Consider the following 16,197-nt stretch of genomic DNA (forward strand, 5'->3'; position numbering starts at 1 on the left):
GACCTCACTAAATAATATGTTTAGAGAAGGCCAGGCGGTAATTTTGTGGCTCTGCAAATCAACTATCTGCCACAGGACGCATCTGTTTTCTGGATGTCTGCAAAAATTGAAGAAATCGGGCCTTCCTGCCCCCCCATTAACACATTGATATATACTTTTCCCTAGGTATGCATCAAAAGAGAATGCGTTGACCTGAAAGTTCTGAATTATGATTGCAATTTCACAAGATGTAACAACCAGGGGGTAAGTATCATGGAAGCATAGAATCGTAGAGTTGGAAGGGACCCCCAAGGGGCATCTAGTCCAGCCCCCTGCAATGCAGGAATCTCAGCTCAAGCATCCATGACAGGTGGCCATCTAGCCTCCGCTTAAAAACCTCCAAGGAAGGAGAGTCCACAACCTTCTGAGGGAGTCTGTTCCAAATAAGTTGACTTTCCAGAGTAGGATGGTAGCATTTGTGCCTTCCGAACTGGTGATTCTTTACTCAAGGCAATGGGTGGTATTCAAAGAGAAGGGCAACCCCCCCAAAAAAAACCCAAACAGTTTGGGGGCAGGGGACATAGAATCAAAGAATTGGAAGGGTTGGAAAGGACCCCTGAGGGTCATCTACTCTGCCCCCCCCCCCCGCAAGGCAGTAATCTCAACATGGTTCTCTCTTACAACACACATGAAACAGAAGTTACAGGTAGAAATGTCTAGTCCTTTTTTGCTGCCAAAATGAAAAGATACAAAGAAGACTATAATGTCTTGAGAAGCAGCAGGCTAAAAGTTGAATGCTCATTTTTTACAGGAAATAAAGCGCCCATAGCATGTGTTTGGTATCATAGCAGATGATTGCATTATATATGAGTAGAATCGCAGTAGCGGTATTGTGTTTTGACCTTCCTCCTCCTCCTCCTCCAACAAGCGTTTTACGCAGTGGTCTTTCCCAGCCTGCTTCTATGGAATTGCTTTTAGATGTTTTCATCGTTTCCTTGTTTTTGTGCGCTTGGTGCCCTGGACCCCTTTGGGAGGAAGGATGTGGCATAAAAGGAATAACAAAGCATTTTTAAAAAAACACAGTGAAATAGGCATACGTAAATCCATTATGCAATTTTTAAATGTAATGTATTGCGTTGGGGTACGGAATTTGACAAACAGAGGTGAAGTGGATTATAGAATCATAGAATCGTGCAGCTGGAAGGCACCCAGAAGGTCATCTCGTCCAACCCCCTGCAATGCAGGAATGCTGCTCAGAGCTGTCCCTGGGTGGGCTCGAACCACCAACCTTCCAGTAATAACAAACAACAACAACAACAACATTTTATTTATACCCCGCCCATCTGGCTGGGTTTCCCCAGCCACTCAGGGTGGCTTCCAACAAAATATTAAAATACATTAATTCATCAAATATTAAAAGCTTCCCTAAACAGGGCTGCCTTCAGATGTCTTCTAAAAGTCATATAGTTGTTTATTTCCTTGACATCTGATGGGAGGGCGTTCCACAGGGTGGGTGCCACTACCGAGAAGGCCCTCTGCCTGGTTCCCTGTAACTTTGCTTCTCGCAGTGGGGGAACTGCCAGAAGGCCCTCGGCGCTGGACCTCAGTGTCTGGGCAGAACGATGGGGGTGGAGACGCTCCTTCAGGTCTACTGGACCGAGGCCGTTTAGGGCTTTCAAGGGTAGCAGCAACCTTTTGAATTGTGCTCGGAAACATACTGGGAGCCAATGTAGGTCTTTCAGGACCAGAGTTATGTGGTCTCGGTGGCCACTCCCAGTCACCAGTCTAGCCGCCGCATTCTGGATTAGTTGTAGTTTCCGGGTCACCTTCAAAGGTAGCCCCACGTAGAGCGCATTGCAGTAGTCCAAGCGGGAGATAATCAGAGCATGCACCACTCAGCTGAGACAGACTGCGGGCAGGGAGGATCTCAGCCGGGGTACCAGATGGAGCTGGCAGACAGCTGCCCTAGACACAGAATTGACTTGCGCCTCCGTGGACAGCTGTGGAGTTTGGATTTGATATCCCGCTTTATCACTACCCGAAGGAGTCTCAAAGCAGCTAACATTCTCCTTTCCCTTCCTCCCCCACAACAAACACTCTGTGAGGTGAGTGGGGCTGAGAGACTTCAGAGAAGTGTGGCTAGCCCAAGGTCACCCAGCAGCTGCATGTGGAGGAGCGGAGACACGAACCCGGTTCCCCAGATTACGAGTCTACCGCTCTTAACCACTACACCACACTGGCTCCAAAATGGCTCCCAGGCTGTGCACCTGGTCCTTCAGGGGCACAGTTACCCCATTCAGGACCAGGGAGTCCTCGGTCAACAGCCAGACACACTGACCCATTGCACCACCTGAGATAGGATGCTGTGGAAGGTCTGTAGCCAAGTGGCAGAGCAGCTGCTTTGCAAGCAAAAGGTCCCAGGTTCCAATCCTCCAATGGCAAACCCAGGTAGAGCTGTGGAAGAGGCCCCCTGCCTAAAACCCCAGAGAGAACCCCGAGCTAAATATGAGCAGTTCCGAGCTAAATGGACCCCAGTGGTCTGACTCAGGAGAAGGCAAGTACAGTGGGACCTCGACTTACGAGCTCTTCGACATCTGATGTTTTCGGCTTACGAGCGGGAAAAGTGGCTGCACGCTTACAATTTTTCCGACATCCGAACGGAAAAACCTTTTCGCGGCTAGATGCGGTTTCCTCGACTTACGAATTTTTCCGTTTTCAGTGCATTCCTATGGGAAACCGCTTTTCCTATGGGAAACTCGACTTACGAAGTTTTCAACCTACGAGTGTGCATTCGGAACGGATTAAATTCGTAAGTCGAGGTCCCACTGTACTCCTCTTATCTATACTGTCATTTTAAAAGGCCAGCATTATTATTACTTTGTTCATAATTATACGCAAGACAATATATTCCCTTTTTAATATATTTGTATATATGTACTATATTCAATTTAAAAAAATCAAAAGTTCAGCATTCCATTCTCTTACGTGACTAAAGAGCCTGTGGTATGTTAAATTTGGACTCTTACCTGCATTTCTGGGGGAAAGCTTTTAATGTTTGATGGATTTCTGTATTTTAATGTTTTGTTGGAAGCCGCCCAGAGTGGCTGGGGGAACCGGGCCAGATGGGCGGGGTATAAATAAATATATTATTATTATTATTATTACCGGTGTTATATAAGGCAGCCTCCTGCGTAGGAGCTGTAGAACACGGAAAATATCTCAGAAATGCAGGTGAAACTCAGAAAATTAGAATATCGTCGGAAAGTGCATTTATTTCAGTAATGCAACTTATAATTATTTTATTTTAATTTTAATTTTTACAAATGCTTTCTTTTGGAAATTGCACAGTAATAAAACAAATGGTTACAATAATGCAAAATTAAACACAAATAGCAACATTCTGCAGATCCCGAGCCATAAGGTGGTTAGATTGGCCTCTACTGGGGCCAGGGCCTTTTCAGTATTGGCCCCGACTTGGTGGAATGCTCTCTCACAGGAGACCAGGGCCCTGCAGGATTTGACATCTTTCCGCAGGGCCTGCAAGACGGAGCTGTTCCACCTGGCCTTTGTCTGACCCTTATGTTCTCCTCCCTTATGGTTTTGATTTGGGCCATTTTAAAATGAGGCTGCATTTTAAATTCAAATTATTTTTTAACCTGTATTTTAATTGTTTTTCTTTCTTTTACGTTTTATTGTAATTTTATTGGTGTTAGCCGCCCTGAGCCTGAGGGCGGGGTATAAATAAAAATTATTATTATTATTATTATTATTATTATTATTATTATTATTACATTTCATTAATTATATTCCATTTATAATTGACCCGCTAACGACAAATAATTACAATGACAACAAATAAAGGCTTGGCATATCTTGCTTTGCATGTCATGCATCTATCTCATGTATTGGTTTCACCTTTTAAGTTGCGTTACTGAAATAAATGCACTTTTCAACAATACAGTGGTACCTCGCAAGATGAATGCCCTGCAAGAGGAATGTGTCTTGCGATCTGATGGTGACTCGCAATATGAATTCGTTTTGCGAAAAATTCGTCTTGCGAATCGCGGTTTCCCATAGGAATGCATTGAAATTTAATTAATGTGTTCCTATGGGCAAAGAAAGAAATTTCAATGTGTTCCTATGGGAAACCGCGATTTGCAAGGCGAATTTTTCACAAAATGAATTGACTCGCGGAATGAATTAAATTCGTCTCGCGAGGCACCACTGTATTCTAATTTTCCGAGTTTCACCTGTAAATCCTTTGTTTGCTGCTCAAACGCTTGATGTATTTCAGTTCTGCAACAGCAACAGGAATTGCCACTGCAGTTACGGATGGGCCCCTCCCTATTGTGCTGGCAGGGGATTTGGAGGAAGCCTCGACAGCGGCCCCCCTCCGGAACAAAAGAGTGAGTATCTTCTTCCAGGGACTGGCTGCACCTCTTACCGCAGAGACGTTCACACCTGTGCTGCTTCCCTGAACAGTCCAAGGAAATCTCTGGACTGATGACACATCTTGGATCAGATCCATCCCAGATTCCTAAAGGAGGGGTTCCCAAACCGGGCATCCCCAAACTGCGCCCCTCCAGATGTTTTGGCCTACAACTCCCATGATCCCTAGCTAATAGGTCAGGGATGATGGGAATTGTAGTCCAAAACATCTGGAGGGCCGAAGTTTCTCCAGGAGTTCTCCCTTTCTGCAAACATTGTTGGGTCCATTGGAGTACCTGTAGCAAGCTGCAGTTCTCAGAATCGAAGGAAACAGATTGCTCTGATGTTTTTATGTCTAAAATGCCAATTTTGGGGTCCTAAAAAAATGTCCGTAGGTCAGCTTTACCTATGCAGTGGAATGACAACCCCCCCCCCCGTTTCCATTCAATTATATAAATTATATTACAGTTGGTGTCCTGTTGGATGTAACATGTTCCATCCATCTTGGGGCTTCCGAAGGTCGTTGTCTCCATGAGACGCTCGCGGGTGATACAGCGGGCTCCTCCACGCTTCCGGTTGCCCCCAATAACCCCCCCCAGCTTAGTTTATTTGTTAGGTTTCTATACCTTCCCTTCATCGAAAGGTATCAGAGCAGTTCACAAAATAATATAAAAGATAAAGCACAAGTGAATTCAGCTTTACCGCTGAACCTCAATTGGGTTTTTTCCAGAATGGCATTTGCTGCAACTTAAGTGCTAAAGAGGGTACAGGTGGCATTGTGGTCTAAACCACAGAGCTTGCCGATCTGAATGTCGACGGTTCGAATCCCCGCGACGGGGTGAGCTCCTGTTGCTCGGTCCCAACTCCTGCCCACCTAGCAGTTTGAAAGCACGTCAAAGTGCAAGTAGATAAATAGGGACCGCTCCAGCAGGAAGGTAAATGGCGTTTCCGTGTGCTGCTCTGCTTTCGCCAGAAGTAGCTTAGTTGTGCTGGCCACATGACCCGGAAGCTGTCTGCGGACAAACGCTGGCTCCCTTAGCCTATAGAGCGAGATGAGCGCCGCAACCCTAGAGTTGTCTGTGACTGGATTTACCTTTTTAAGTGCTAAAGTGTGGGTTTTCCTGGAAGAAAGTGGCAGGGAAGAGGGATGAGCCCAGAGTCTGGAAGTACAAGAATGAGATCCAGGATTGTTGATGGCTCAATATGTGTGTGTGTGTGTGTGTGTGTGTGTGTGTGTGTGTGTAATCTGTCCTTTAACACTGAAGTGCAGAATATTAATTCCCTCTCTTCCTCTTTTTCTCAGAAACTAGCAAGGTTGCAATGCTGAGCTCTATGCTTGGGATTGGCTTGCTTTTGCTGGCTACTGTTATAATGCTCAGGAACTCTATACAGATCTGGTAAGCATAGTCTCCTCCATTCTTGCTCCATGGGATAAAAACATGTCTGCCTTGCCAGTGTTAGAAACTCAAGATACATAAGGTGGCGCCTTAAACCTGGGTTATGGTTGCCACAACAAACGTCTAGGTGCCTTTTTCTAGTGGGGTTTTGTTGTTATTATTAGTATTGTTTTCATTTCTGTAGTGCCTTATATTTCAAAGAAGAAAAAACTCAAAGCATAAAGCATCCAATAAAACAATCCGGGGGGGGGGGGGGAGTAAATTCTATCTTCAAGGAAAATATTGTCTCCAAGTGACACTTTCCTTTTCCCACATTTACTTGCCTACTTAATTTATAGTGCTGCCCCCGTAGCAGAAGTCCTCTAGGAAGCCAGTGTGGAGTAGTGGTTAGACCAGGCACCCCCAAACTATGGCCCGGGGGCCGGATACAGCCCAAAGGACTCATTTATCTGGCCCGCGGCAACTCCCGCTGCCGCCGCTCGCTCTTACCAGCGCGGTGCGGCTGCCCATTTCCAGGTCGCAGGAGCAGCGGAAATAGCTTGCGCGCATGCATAAGCGTCATTTCTGGCGCATTTCCGGGTTGGAGGAGGCCCGTGCGCATGTGCACAAGCTATTTCCGGTGCTCCTGTGACCCAGAAGTGCGCTCCCACGCACTCCTCCGCCCACCGGCCTGCTGCAGGATTGGTGCTGCAGGCACTGGCCCGAAGTGCGGTAACTTTGGTGACCCCCTGGGTTAGAGTGTCGGGCTAGGACCTGGGAGATCTGGGTTCAAATCCCCACTCCATCATCAAGCTCACTGGTGACCTTGGAGTCAGTCCCCAGTCTCTTAACCTAGCTCACAGGGTCATACCTGCCAAGTTGCTGTCGGAGAAATAAGGGACCGGGCGGAAGTAGCAGACTGGAAGTAGCGCTGCCGCCATTTTGGAACTGGGCAGAGCATGCTCAGAAGTGACATTTGATGCTGCTTTGCCCAGTTCCAAAATGGCCGCCGCGCCAGAAGTCGCACTGCAGCCATTTTGAAACTGGGCAGAGCAGCATCAAAAGTCGCTTCTGAGCATGCTCCGCCCAGTTCCAAAATGGCTGCCGCGCCAGATTAAACCAGGAAAAAACAAAAAAATCTGTTTTTTCAGCTAGGAACAGCTGGGAAAACGGGGATTTCCTGGGGAATACGGAAGACTTGGCAGCTATGCACAGGGTTGTTGCAGGGATTAACTGAGGGGAGTGGGGTGAACCATGTACAGTGGTACCTCTAGTTACGAACTTAATTCGTTCCGGAGGTCCATTCTTAACCTGAAACTGTTTTTAACTAGAGGCGTGCTTTCGCTAATGGGGCCTTTTGTTGCCGCTGCGCCACTGGCACACGATTTCCATTCTCATCCTGGGGCAAAGTTCTCAACTCGAGGTAGCTCTTCCAGGTTAGCAGAGTTTGTAACCTGAAGCATTTGTAACCTGAGGCGTTTGTAACTCAAGGTACCACTGTACTCCTTGGAGGGAAAGGTGGGATATAATTGCAATAAATAAACTCCCCTGCTTACCTGCATAAGAAAGCTGGAAGGGCTCAGACTTCCGCTTGGAGCGCCGTAGAAGATGGCTGAAAATACCATCTCTCCAGCTCCCACGGGGTAATCAGAGGCTGTAATGGGAGCATGCAGCCTCCCGAAATCTTCCCGGGGCGGGGGCAGGGGTACAGGAAGACGCAGTCTCATCCGCTGATGCCCATTAACCAGCTTTGACTTCGGAAGGAAGGAGGGGCTGGGGGCACTGGATGGAAAGCCCCCATGGGAGTCTGGATCTCCTGATTCTACAAGCGAAACAGGCTCCATGATTTAAGAGAAAATTGGATTTCAGTCGTGGACATGCTTCAGACGAAGAAAGAAGATTTATTCTGCTAAGCTCAGCCACTGAGAAAACAAAAGATAACAGAGGAATGTTTATACTAGAGCAAGAAATGGTATGTGACGGAGCGGAAGGGGGGGAGCGAGAACTTTACTGTGCTTTACAATTTACTTGACAAAACTCCCTCCTGAAGAGCCGTAAATAACATTTACAAAGCAAGCGAGATCGGAAAGTTGGAAATTGATTGAATTAATGTGGTTTCTTAAATATATAAACTGTGTGAATTGAAAATATAAATAATCAAAGTATGTATTTTTGGACTTGTCTGGAACGTGGCTAAAGATTCCCTAATTCGTGGTCATTAAAGAGAAGCAATCTCATTAGCAGCTGGAAACTTGTCAAGAAACTTCTGAGATATGACACAGTTATAATTTAGATTCCGCCATATTGGAGACAAAGCTGCCTACGATAATAGTCAAAGGGGGAGTGAGTCATAAATAAGACATTAGATGTGTGTTTATAGTTCTGACCTGGCAAAATCTCCCCTGAAAAGGCTATATTGAGTAGCGGCTTGGAGAAATCATCATAGAGGCTTAAAGATATGATTTATTGGGATTGCTTGAAGATGGCAGCTGCTGGATGTGAAAAGGATTTTTGAATTTCTGGACTGACTTGGCAAGATACCAGCGTGTGAAGAGACAGTGCTAACTTACAGAAAGGAATTATAGGCATAAATTCACACATAATCATATACGGTTTGGTTATACTTGCTTGCTGGAATAACTCAGTGACTTGAAAGAAGATAGAAGGATAATAATAGATTATTGGATAAGATCCGGACTATATTGATTAGAAATGCAGTGACTATAAGAGGACTAGGCTTTCGGAGTCTGAAGCATGGGAAGTCAAAGTTAAATTTGTATAATTTGGCAGAAGATTTGGATTAATTGTTTAATTTATATTTGCATAATTTGTATGATTTGAAAATGGATTAGATATTTAAATAGGAAAATTTAGTAAAAATGTTTATTAAAACGAAAGAACGAAAGCTGGAGGGGCTAGCCAGGTGGAGATGTCAGTCGCCAACCTGGCAACCGGAGCTCTCCACATGGTCGCAAAACACACCTGGCACCTGGCTAATTTCGAACCCTGCATGTTGCTTGCTTTCAAACTGGTCAGCCTGCCACAGCACCCTTATCTCGTGCACATCTCGCATTTGTACAGAGCCTCAGAAGGGAGGCAAAATGTACAAACACTAACCCTCTTTGTAAGAAAGAGAATCATAGAATCATAGAGTTGGAAGAGACCACAAGGGCCATCCAGTCCAACCCCACTGCCAAGCAGGAAACACCATCAAAGCATTCCTGACAGATGGCTGTCAAGCCTCTGCTTAAAGACCTCCAAAGAAGGAGACTCCACCACACTCCTTGGTAGCAAATTCCACTGCCGAACAGCTCTTACTGTCAGGAAGTTCTTCCTAATGTTTAGGTGGAATCTTCTTTCTTGTAGTTTGAATCCATTGCTCCGTGTCCACTTCTCTGGAGCAGCAGAAAACAACCTTTCTCCCTCCTCTATATGACATCCTTTAATATATTTGAACATGGCTATCTTATCACCCCTTAACCTTCTCTTCTCCAGGCTAAACCTGCCTGCTCCTCTTTATCCGCAGACACTCATGCCTCTTCCTCAAACATGTTGCCTAGAAGCCAAACATAAGCAAAGGGAAGCACTGAGCTCAGCATGATTTTTTACCAGTTGACACAATTCCTCCTAAGACGTTCTCAGCCAGGCAAGATGTCTGGCGTCTTGGAGAGGAAGCCCTTTATAGCAGCACAGCCAGGCGAGAGAAGTCCTTTCAGTTTCAACCTCTGGCCTGAATGCAGACAGAACGCCCATTCAACTCTTCTTGTTTTGCCTCAACAGGGTTGGAAGACTAATCAGTGATAGAATATCCCCCAAACCTATCGATTCTGCTTCGGAAAGTACTGTAAGTTCCTGGAAGGTTCGAGAGCAGAAGGCCTTCTTGCTGGACTTTCCTATACAGTGGTACCTCTACTTACGAATTTAATGCGTTCCGAACGCACATTCATAAGTCGAAAAAATGTGTAAGTCGAACCCCATAGGAATGCATTGGGAGAAAAAAATCGTAAGTCGAAGCAACCCTATCTAAAAATTCGTAAGTAGAAAAAAATCCTATCTAAACCACATCCAAGATGGCAGATGGAGCTCCATTCGTAAGTAGAAACATTCGTAAGTAGAGTTATTCGTAAGTAGAGGTACCACTGTATATATACTGTATGTGTGTGTGGAGGAGCATCGAAGCACTAGTGCAGGCACCCCCAAACTCCGGCCATTGGTAGCCCTCACCTCCTTCAAGAATTTGCCTAATCATCTTTTAGAACCACACCATGACTGCATGCTGGTTGCCGCCATAGCTGTTAAATGGGGGGTCACAAATGCCATCCCGAAAGTGACTAGATAGGATGGCACCCTGTCACTTGCCCCGGTACATACCTACCCCCTTCCCCCTCCTTGCCATACAGTGTCCACATAAGGCAAAAAATATGACCACCATCCCACAAATGGGTTCAACCGTCTTTTTTGCTGTCGGGTGTCCATGTGAGCAATGGGACATGGTCACATCCTGTTGCTTCCAGGGGGTATTCCCAGTTCCATTTTCACTGGGTGCAGCCAGCGCAAGTGACAGTTACGTTTTTACAGGTCTCCTGGTATGTAAAATGTTAAAATCTTATTATTGTTATTATTATTAAGCTGCACATTAAATGCAGAAATGGGGTGCAATTAATTAAGCTTTGGGGATATGCGGAAAGGGGATGGAGTGGCTTGGCCACACTTTCCTTTTTCCAGGCACGGTTCACGTTTCAGAGCTCTGTGGCGAGGCACCCTCTCTCCCCACAAAAACCCGTGCTTTGAAGCTGAATTGGAGCAAACGACCATTTGTGGAAAACCCAAATCGACTTTTGCTCCGATTCAGCTTTAAAGAGCTATGTTCCACGAGGAAAGCACAGGGCCAAAATGAAAAACGCAAGTGTGAATAAGCCCTTCCAATGTTTCTCAAACTTGGCTCCTCCAGCTGTTGCAGGACCACAACTCCCACCATCCCTGACCACTCGTCCTGCTGACTAGGGGTGATGGGAGTTGTAGTCCAACAGCAGCCGGGGACCCGAGTTTGAGAGACACAGCATCCATCCATCATTACCCTGGAGGTCAGGTCCCCCCACCCCACCCCACCCCGCTTCCCAGAACACTACATTCAGGCGCATCTGGGCAAACCATGGCTTAAGAACATAAGAAGTGCCTACTGGATCAGGCCAAGGGCCCAAGTGGTCCAGCAGCTTCCTGTTCGCATGGCTTGCATCACTTTGCAGAGTCGAATCCCTGCAGGTCTGGCGTGTGGTTTTCAGTCCCTTGCATGGGTCTGCTGTGTGTGGGGGTGGTCTGTATCCCATAAATCTAGTTAAAACTACATCTGAGCTGAAGGATTACCGAAGTCTATACTAGGGGCGAAATGGGGAGTTGTGGGGTGTGGCATCACATGGGGTGTGTGTTTGATTTTCATGCCTGCCTTCCTCATTCCAGGAGCAGCTCAGCGATGAAGAGGACCAGAGCGACTGACATAGCATCCCTCTGTAACCTTGCGGAGGACGCTGTCCAGGTCAGTTCCCAGGAAGGAACCAAGGAGGAAGTGGGGGGAAGGGGGTCACAGGGACTTCTGCGTATCCCGCAAATAGTGGCTTGCATCGGAAGGTCAGGGAAATTTCAGGGCCTCATAAGGTAAAGGAACCCTGGACGGTGAAGTCCAGTCAAAGGCGACGATGGGGTTGCGGCGATCATCTCGCTTCCAGCGTTTGTCCACAGACAGCTTTCCGGGTCATGTGGCCAGCAGGACTAAAGCACTTTATTATTATTATTATTATTATTATTATTATTATTATTATTATTATTACAGTGGTACCTTGGTTTATGAACACAATTGGTTCCGGAAGTCTGTTCATAAACTGAAGCGTTCATAAACTGAAGTGAACTTTGCCATTGAAAGTAATGGAAAGTGAATTAATCCGTTCCAGATGTGTCCGCGGCATTCGTAAACCGAAAATTCGTAAACCGAGGTGTTCATAAACCGAGGTTCCACTGTATTATTATTATTATTATTATTATTATTATTATTATTATTATTATTATTATTAATACCCCGCCCATCTGGCTGGGTTTCCCCGGCCACTCTGGGTGGCTTCCAACAAATACAAAAATACATTAAAATATCACAGATTAAAAACTTCCCTAAACAGGTGTTTTCTAAATGTCAGGTAGTTTGTTCATCTCCCTGGCCTCCGATGGAAGGGCGTTCCACAGGGCGGGCGCCACTACCGAGAAGGCCCTCTGCCTGGTTCCCTGTAGCTTTGCTTCTCGCAGTGAGGGAACCGCCAGAAGGCCCTCGGTACTGGACCTCAATGTCCGGGCAGAACAATGGGGGTGGAGACGCTCCTTCAGGTATACTGGACCGAGGCCGTTTAGGGCTTTAAAGGTCAGCACCAACACTTTGAATTGTGCTCGGAAACGTACTGGGAGCCAGTGTAGGTCTCTTAGGACCGGTGTTATGTGGTCTCGGCGGCCGCTCCCAGTCACCAGTCTAGCTGCCGCATTCTGGATTAGTTGTAGTTTCCGGGTCACCTTCAAAGGTAGCCCCACGTAGAGTGCATTGCAGTAGTCCAAGCGGGAGATAACTAGAGCATGCACTACTCTGGTGAGACAGTCCGCGGGCAGGGAGGGTCTCAGCCTGCGTACCAGATGGAGCTGGTAGACAGCTGCCCCGGGCACAGAACTGATGTCACTTATGTCACAGTGTTTAGATCAGGCACCCCCAAACTGCAGGCACCAGATGTTTTGGCCTACAACTCCCATGATCCCTAGCTAACAGGACCAGTGGTCAGGGATGATGCGAATTGTAGTCCAAAACATCGGGCAGGTAGGGTTTCAGCCTGCGTACCAGATGGAGCTGATAAACAGCTGCCCTGGACACAGAATTGACCTGCACCTCCATGGACAGCTGTGAGTCCAAAATGACTCCCGGGCTGCGCACCTGGTCCTTCAGGGGCACAGTTACCCCATTCAGGACCAGGGAGTCCCCCCCCCCACACACACACCTGCCCGACTCCTGTCCCCCACGAACAGTACTTCTGTCTTGTCAGGATTCAACCTCCATCTGTTAGCTGCCAGAATCGGAAGGGATCCTAAGGGTCACCTAGTCCAGGATAACCCTCCCCCCTTTTCTCATCTTTTAGGGGTCAATGGAGAACCAACAATCAACAGAGGTCGTGTTGCTCTACTGTGGCCTTGAATCTGGCTAAATCGTGCAGCAGAAGACATTTCTTATACCTGAAGACTGCGGAGGAGCTTGTGGTGGTGAAGGAAGGGCGGAGGCTCCCTCTGCCTGCCGCTTCCGGGCTGCTCACCCAGAATCCTCTTCTGCTACTGAGTCTCTTGCTTCTTTGCCTAATCTCATCATTTGCCTTTGAACAAAGTGTTCCCTTTTCCAATACTGTATATATTCGTCTTCCAATACTGTATATATTTGCCACTGGTGTGCTCCAGGCACAAATCGGCACTTCAGTTCTGAGAAATACATCACACACCAACCTCACTCGAGTGTCCTGCATATCCGTTTTCTTCTAACGTTAAATTTTACTGTCCTCTTTGGAGATTTTGGCTGAGCAACACTCCTTCTCGCTATGGGAGCAGGCTTGGTCTTTTTTCACTCCGAAGTGGCCTCCTTGCAGCGTGAAGGCTGGGACATCATCAAGGCCCTTTAGCAACACTCCTCCCCAGATCTTAAGTCCGGCTCCTCGGTGTACCGACCCACATCTGCCCCACAAGCTGCCCACTAGGTTTGCAACTTTTTTTTTTAACAACCTCAGGTTCCTGTAGCTTAGCTCGATGAACTTTTGCCTAAAATACAAAGGAATGAACTGTCATTTCCAAATCTCTTGAAAAAAAGCTCACCTCAAAATCAATCGATTTTTGTATAACGTGTTGTGTAAATATGCATAGCGTGTGTTATAATACAGGGAAAATAGAGCTGGCAATTTTTCCAATACTCGCACAATGTTTTGTACATTGTTGCTTAGAATAAAGCGAGGTTGTAGCTGGCCTTTCTTTCTGCTGCAATAAAGTTTGCTTTGATTGTGTGATGCACACTGATTACTTCCCGCGATCTGGAGGAAGGGTGGGTCCTGCTACAACTGATTCTCCAATACAGTTTTAGGAAGTTCCAGACAGATGTAAAAGTTCTAAACAGATCCATAAAGTGTTTTTTTTCTTACGGTGCTTATACTTATGAGTAGTAACGTTACATATACGGTGGTTCCAACTTTTCATTTTGGGGTGCCCTTTTTTCACAACTGAATCAGTCCCTTTCCCAGTGTTTCTAAGCATAAGTTTATCCCTTTACGATACAGGAAATCATCTTTGGGGGGGGGTGTCAAAAAGTTATAACCCTGCTGCTCAAAGGTCACTCTTTGTTTTCCCAGGCGCTGAGAATTGCCAGGAAAGTGATCTGGTTCTAGGCTTCTGGCTGAGTCCTGGACAAAAAGACCCCCTGCCCCAGGACCCTATGCTGGAAGGCAGAACCAAATAGATGTGTGTCATTTATTTCAAGCGGTGTCTTTAAAGCCCTAAACAGCTTTAAAGACTTTGCAGCCCACCTTATCTCATCTATTTTTCTCTGCTTGCTCCACCCAGTATCTGAGGCCTGGCTCCAGGTGAGAGGTATGGCAGGCAATGATGAGCAGCAGGGCCTTTTCGGTGATGGTGCCATGCCCACCCACATGAAACCCATCGCCAGGCATTTGGTTGTTCAAGAAAGGCCTCTAGCAGAGTATTTTCCTGCTCCCTTGTCTGTTCTCCCTCTCTTTTTAAATTGCTGCTTTATGAACGGCTGTTTCCGTTTGCTTACTTGATTTCTGGGCTTGCTACATTAGCCAAGGTTTCCCACCATTACTTTTTATGTACTGCTGACATTTTTATATATTTTCATTTTACTGCTTCAAACGTATTTGAAAAATAGGCAGGGTGTACATTCAGATCACGGTGGTGCAAAGCCTATGAAGAGACAAACCCTGCTCCCAAGCACCACTTGAAGCAGAACCCAAGGAAAGAATCACAGAATCAGGAGGGGTCCTGAGGGTCATCCAGCCCAACCCCCTGCAATGCAGGAATCTTTATGCCCAACGCGGGGCTCGAACCCATGACCTTGAGATCAAGAGTCTTCTGCTTTGCCAACTGAGCTATCCCACAGAAGAAGAAGAAGAAGAAGAAGAAGAAGAAGAAGAAGAAGAAGAAGAAGAAGAAGAAGAAGAAGAAGAAGAAGAAGAAGAAGAAGAAAGCTGGTTTAGCTGGTACATGAGTGCATCTTTGCCCTTTCCCCCATGCACAAAGAATCGTTGAATTGTAGAGGTGGCAGGGACCCTGGTGGTCATCTAGTCCAACCCCCTGCATTGCACCTGCTCCCTCTTTCTCCATTTTCATTCTTAATGCTGGCGAGTGGCTGCAATGGTGGGGAGAGATACTGGGTCAGGAAAGGACAGCAGATGTTTCGGGACAGACCCCCATCAGCATTTGGAGCAGGCATCCCCAAACTGCGGCCCTCCAGATGTTTTGGCCTACAACTCCCATGATCCCTAGCTTACAGGACCAGTGGTTGGGGAAGATGGGAATTGTAGTCCAAAACATCTGGAGGGCCGAAGTTTGGGGATGCCCGATTTGGAGGGACACCAGGTTGGCAAGCAACTGAGTCACACCTGTAGGTATAAAGTCAATCTCTCAGCTGCATCCACCTTTCAGGGTTGTTGTGTAAAAGGCACCTGAATGCAATACGGATGAATCAGGCCTGTGGCCCATCTAGTCCAGCATCCTGTTCTCACAGCGCCCAGCCAGATATCTTCAAATGTGCAAATTTAATAAATGGAATAATAATTGTGGGAAGCCCTTTCAGCGCTTGGGGTTCCCAGCAGCCAGAGGCACCACCAAAGATCACAGCCACCCTGGCTAGGCCTCGTCCTCCAAGAATTTGCTTCTCTTAACGTCACCCACGGTGGGGGCCACCACTTAGCACTTTCCCTTGAACCCAGAACCCGCACCCAGCCCACCGAGAGCCAGTGCGGAGCAGCGGTTCTGGGAAAGACCCAGGTTCGAATCCCCCCACGGGGCTAGACCTGGGGGTGCAGTCGCCCCCTCTCAGCCTAGCCTACCTTGCGGGGTTCTTGTGATGGGTGAAATATAGGGCGGGGGAGGGAGAGCCATGCGAGCCCCCTCCCCATTCTTATTCCCAAAGGCCACGAAACCCGCGGGGCACCCAGAGGACAGCGCGGAGGTCCCGTCCGGGGCGAGCGGTGCCTTTTCGGAGGGGAGAGGAAGAAGCCAGCGGCGCCTCCTCCTCCTCCTCCTCCTCTCGCAGCTGGCCGGGAAGGGAGGGGCTTTCTCCGAGCGAGGCTCCGCCCATCCCGGGCGCCCGGCGATTGGAGGGAAGCCGGCGGACACG

General features: G+C 47.3%; 1 protein-coding gene across 1 annotated transcript in view; it reads left to right on the forward strand.

The window, feature by feature from the left end:
* The window catches only part of LOC118085082 (disintegrin and metalloproteinase domain-containing protein 21-like), a 48,003-nt gene extending 34,157 nt beyond the window's left edge, over positions 1-13,846 (forward strand). The window contains exons 18-23 of the mRNA XM_088668503.1: positions 166-243; positions 4,274-4,385; positions 5,711-5,804; positions 9,564-9,627; positions 11,241-11,316; positions 12,944-13,846. Coding sequence (XP_088524629.1) covers positions 166-243; positions 4,274-4,385; positions 5,711-5,804; positions 9,564-9,627; positions 11,241-11,276 — 384 coding nt within the window. The 3' untranslated portion in view covers positions 11,277-11,316; positions 12,944-13,846. The remainder of the gene's footprint in view (positions 1-165; positions 244-4,273; positions 4,386-5,710; positions 5,805-9,563; positions 9,628-11,240; positions 11,317-12,943) is intronic.
* The last annotated feature ends 2,351 nt before the right edge of the window (positions 13,847-16,197 follow it).

The sequence above is a fragment of the Zootoca vivipara genome, chromosome 4 (assembly GCF_965207765.1).
Source record: "Zootoca vivipara chromosome 4, rZooViv2.hap1.1, whole genome shotgun sequence".
In the NCBI taxonomy this organism is placed as follows: domain Eukaryota; kingdom Metazoa; phylum Chordata; class Lepidosauria; order Squamata; family Lacertidae; genus Zootoca; species Zootoca vivipara.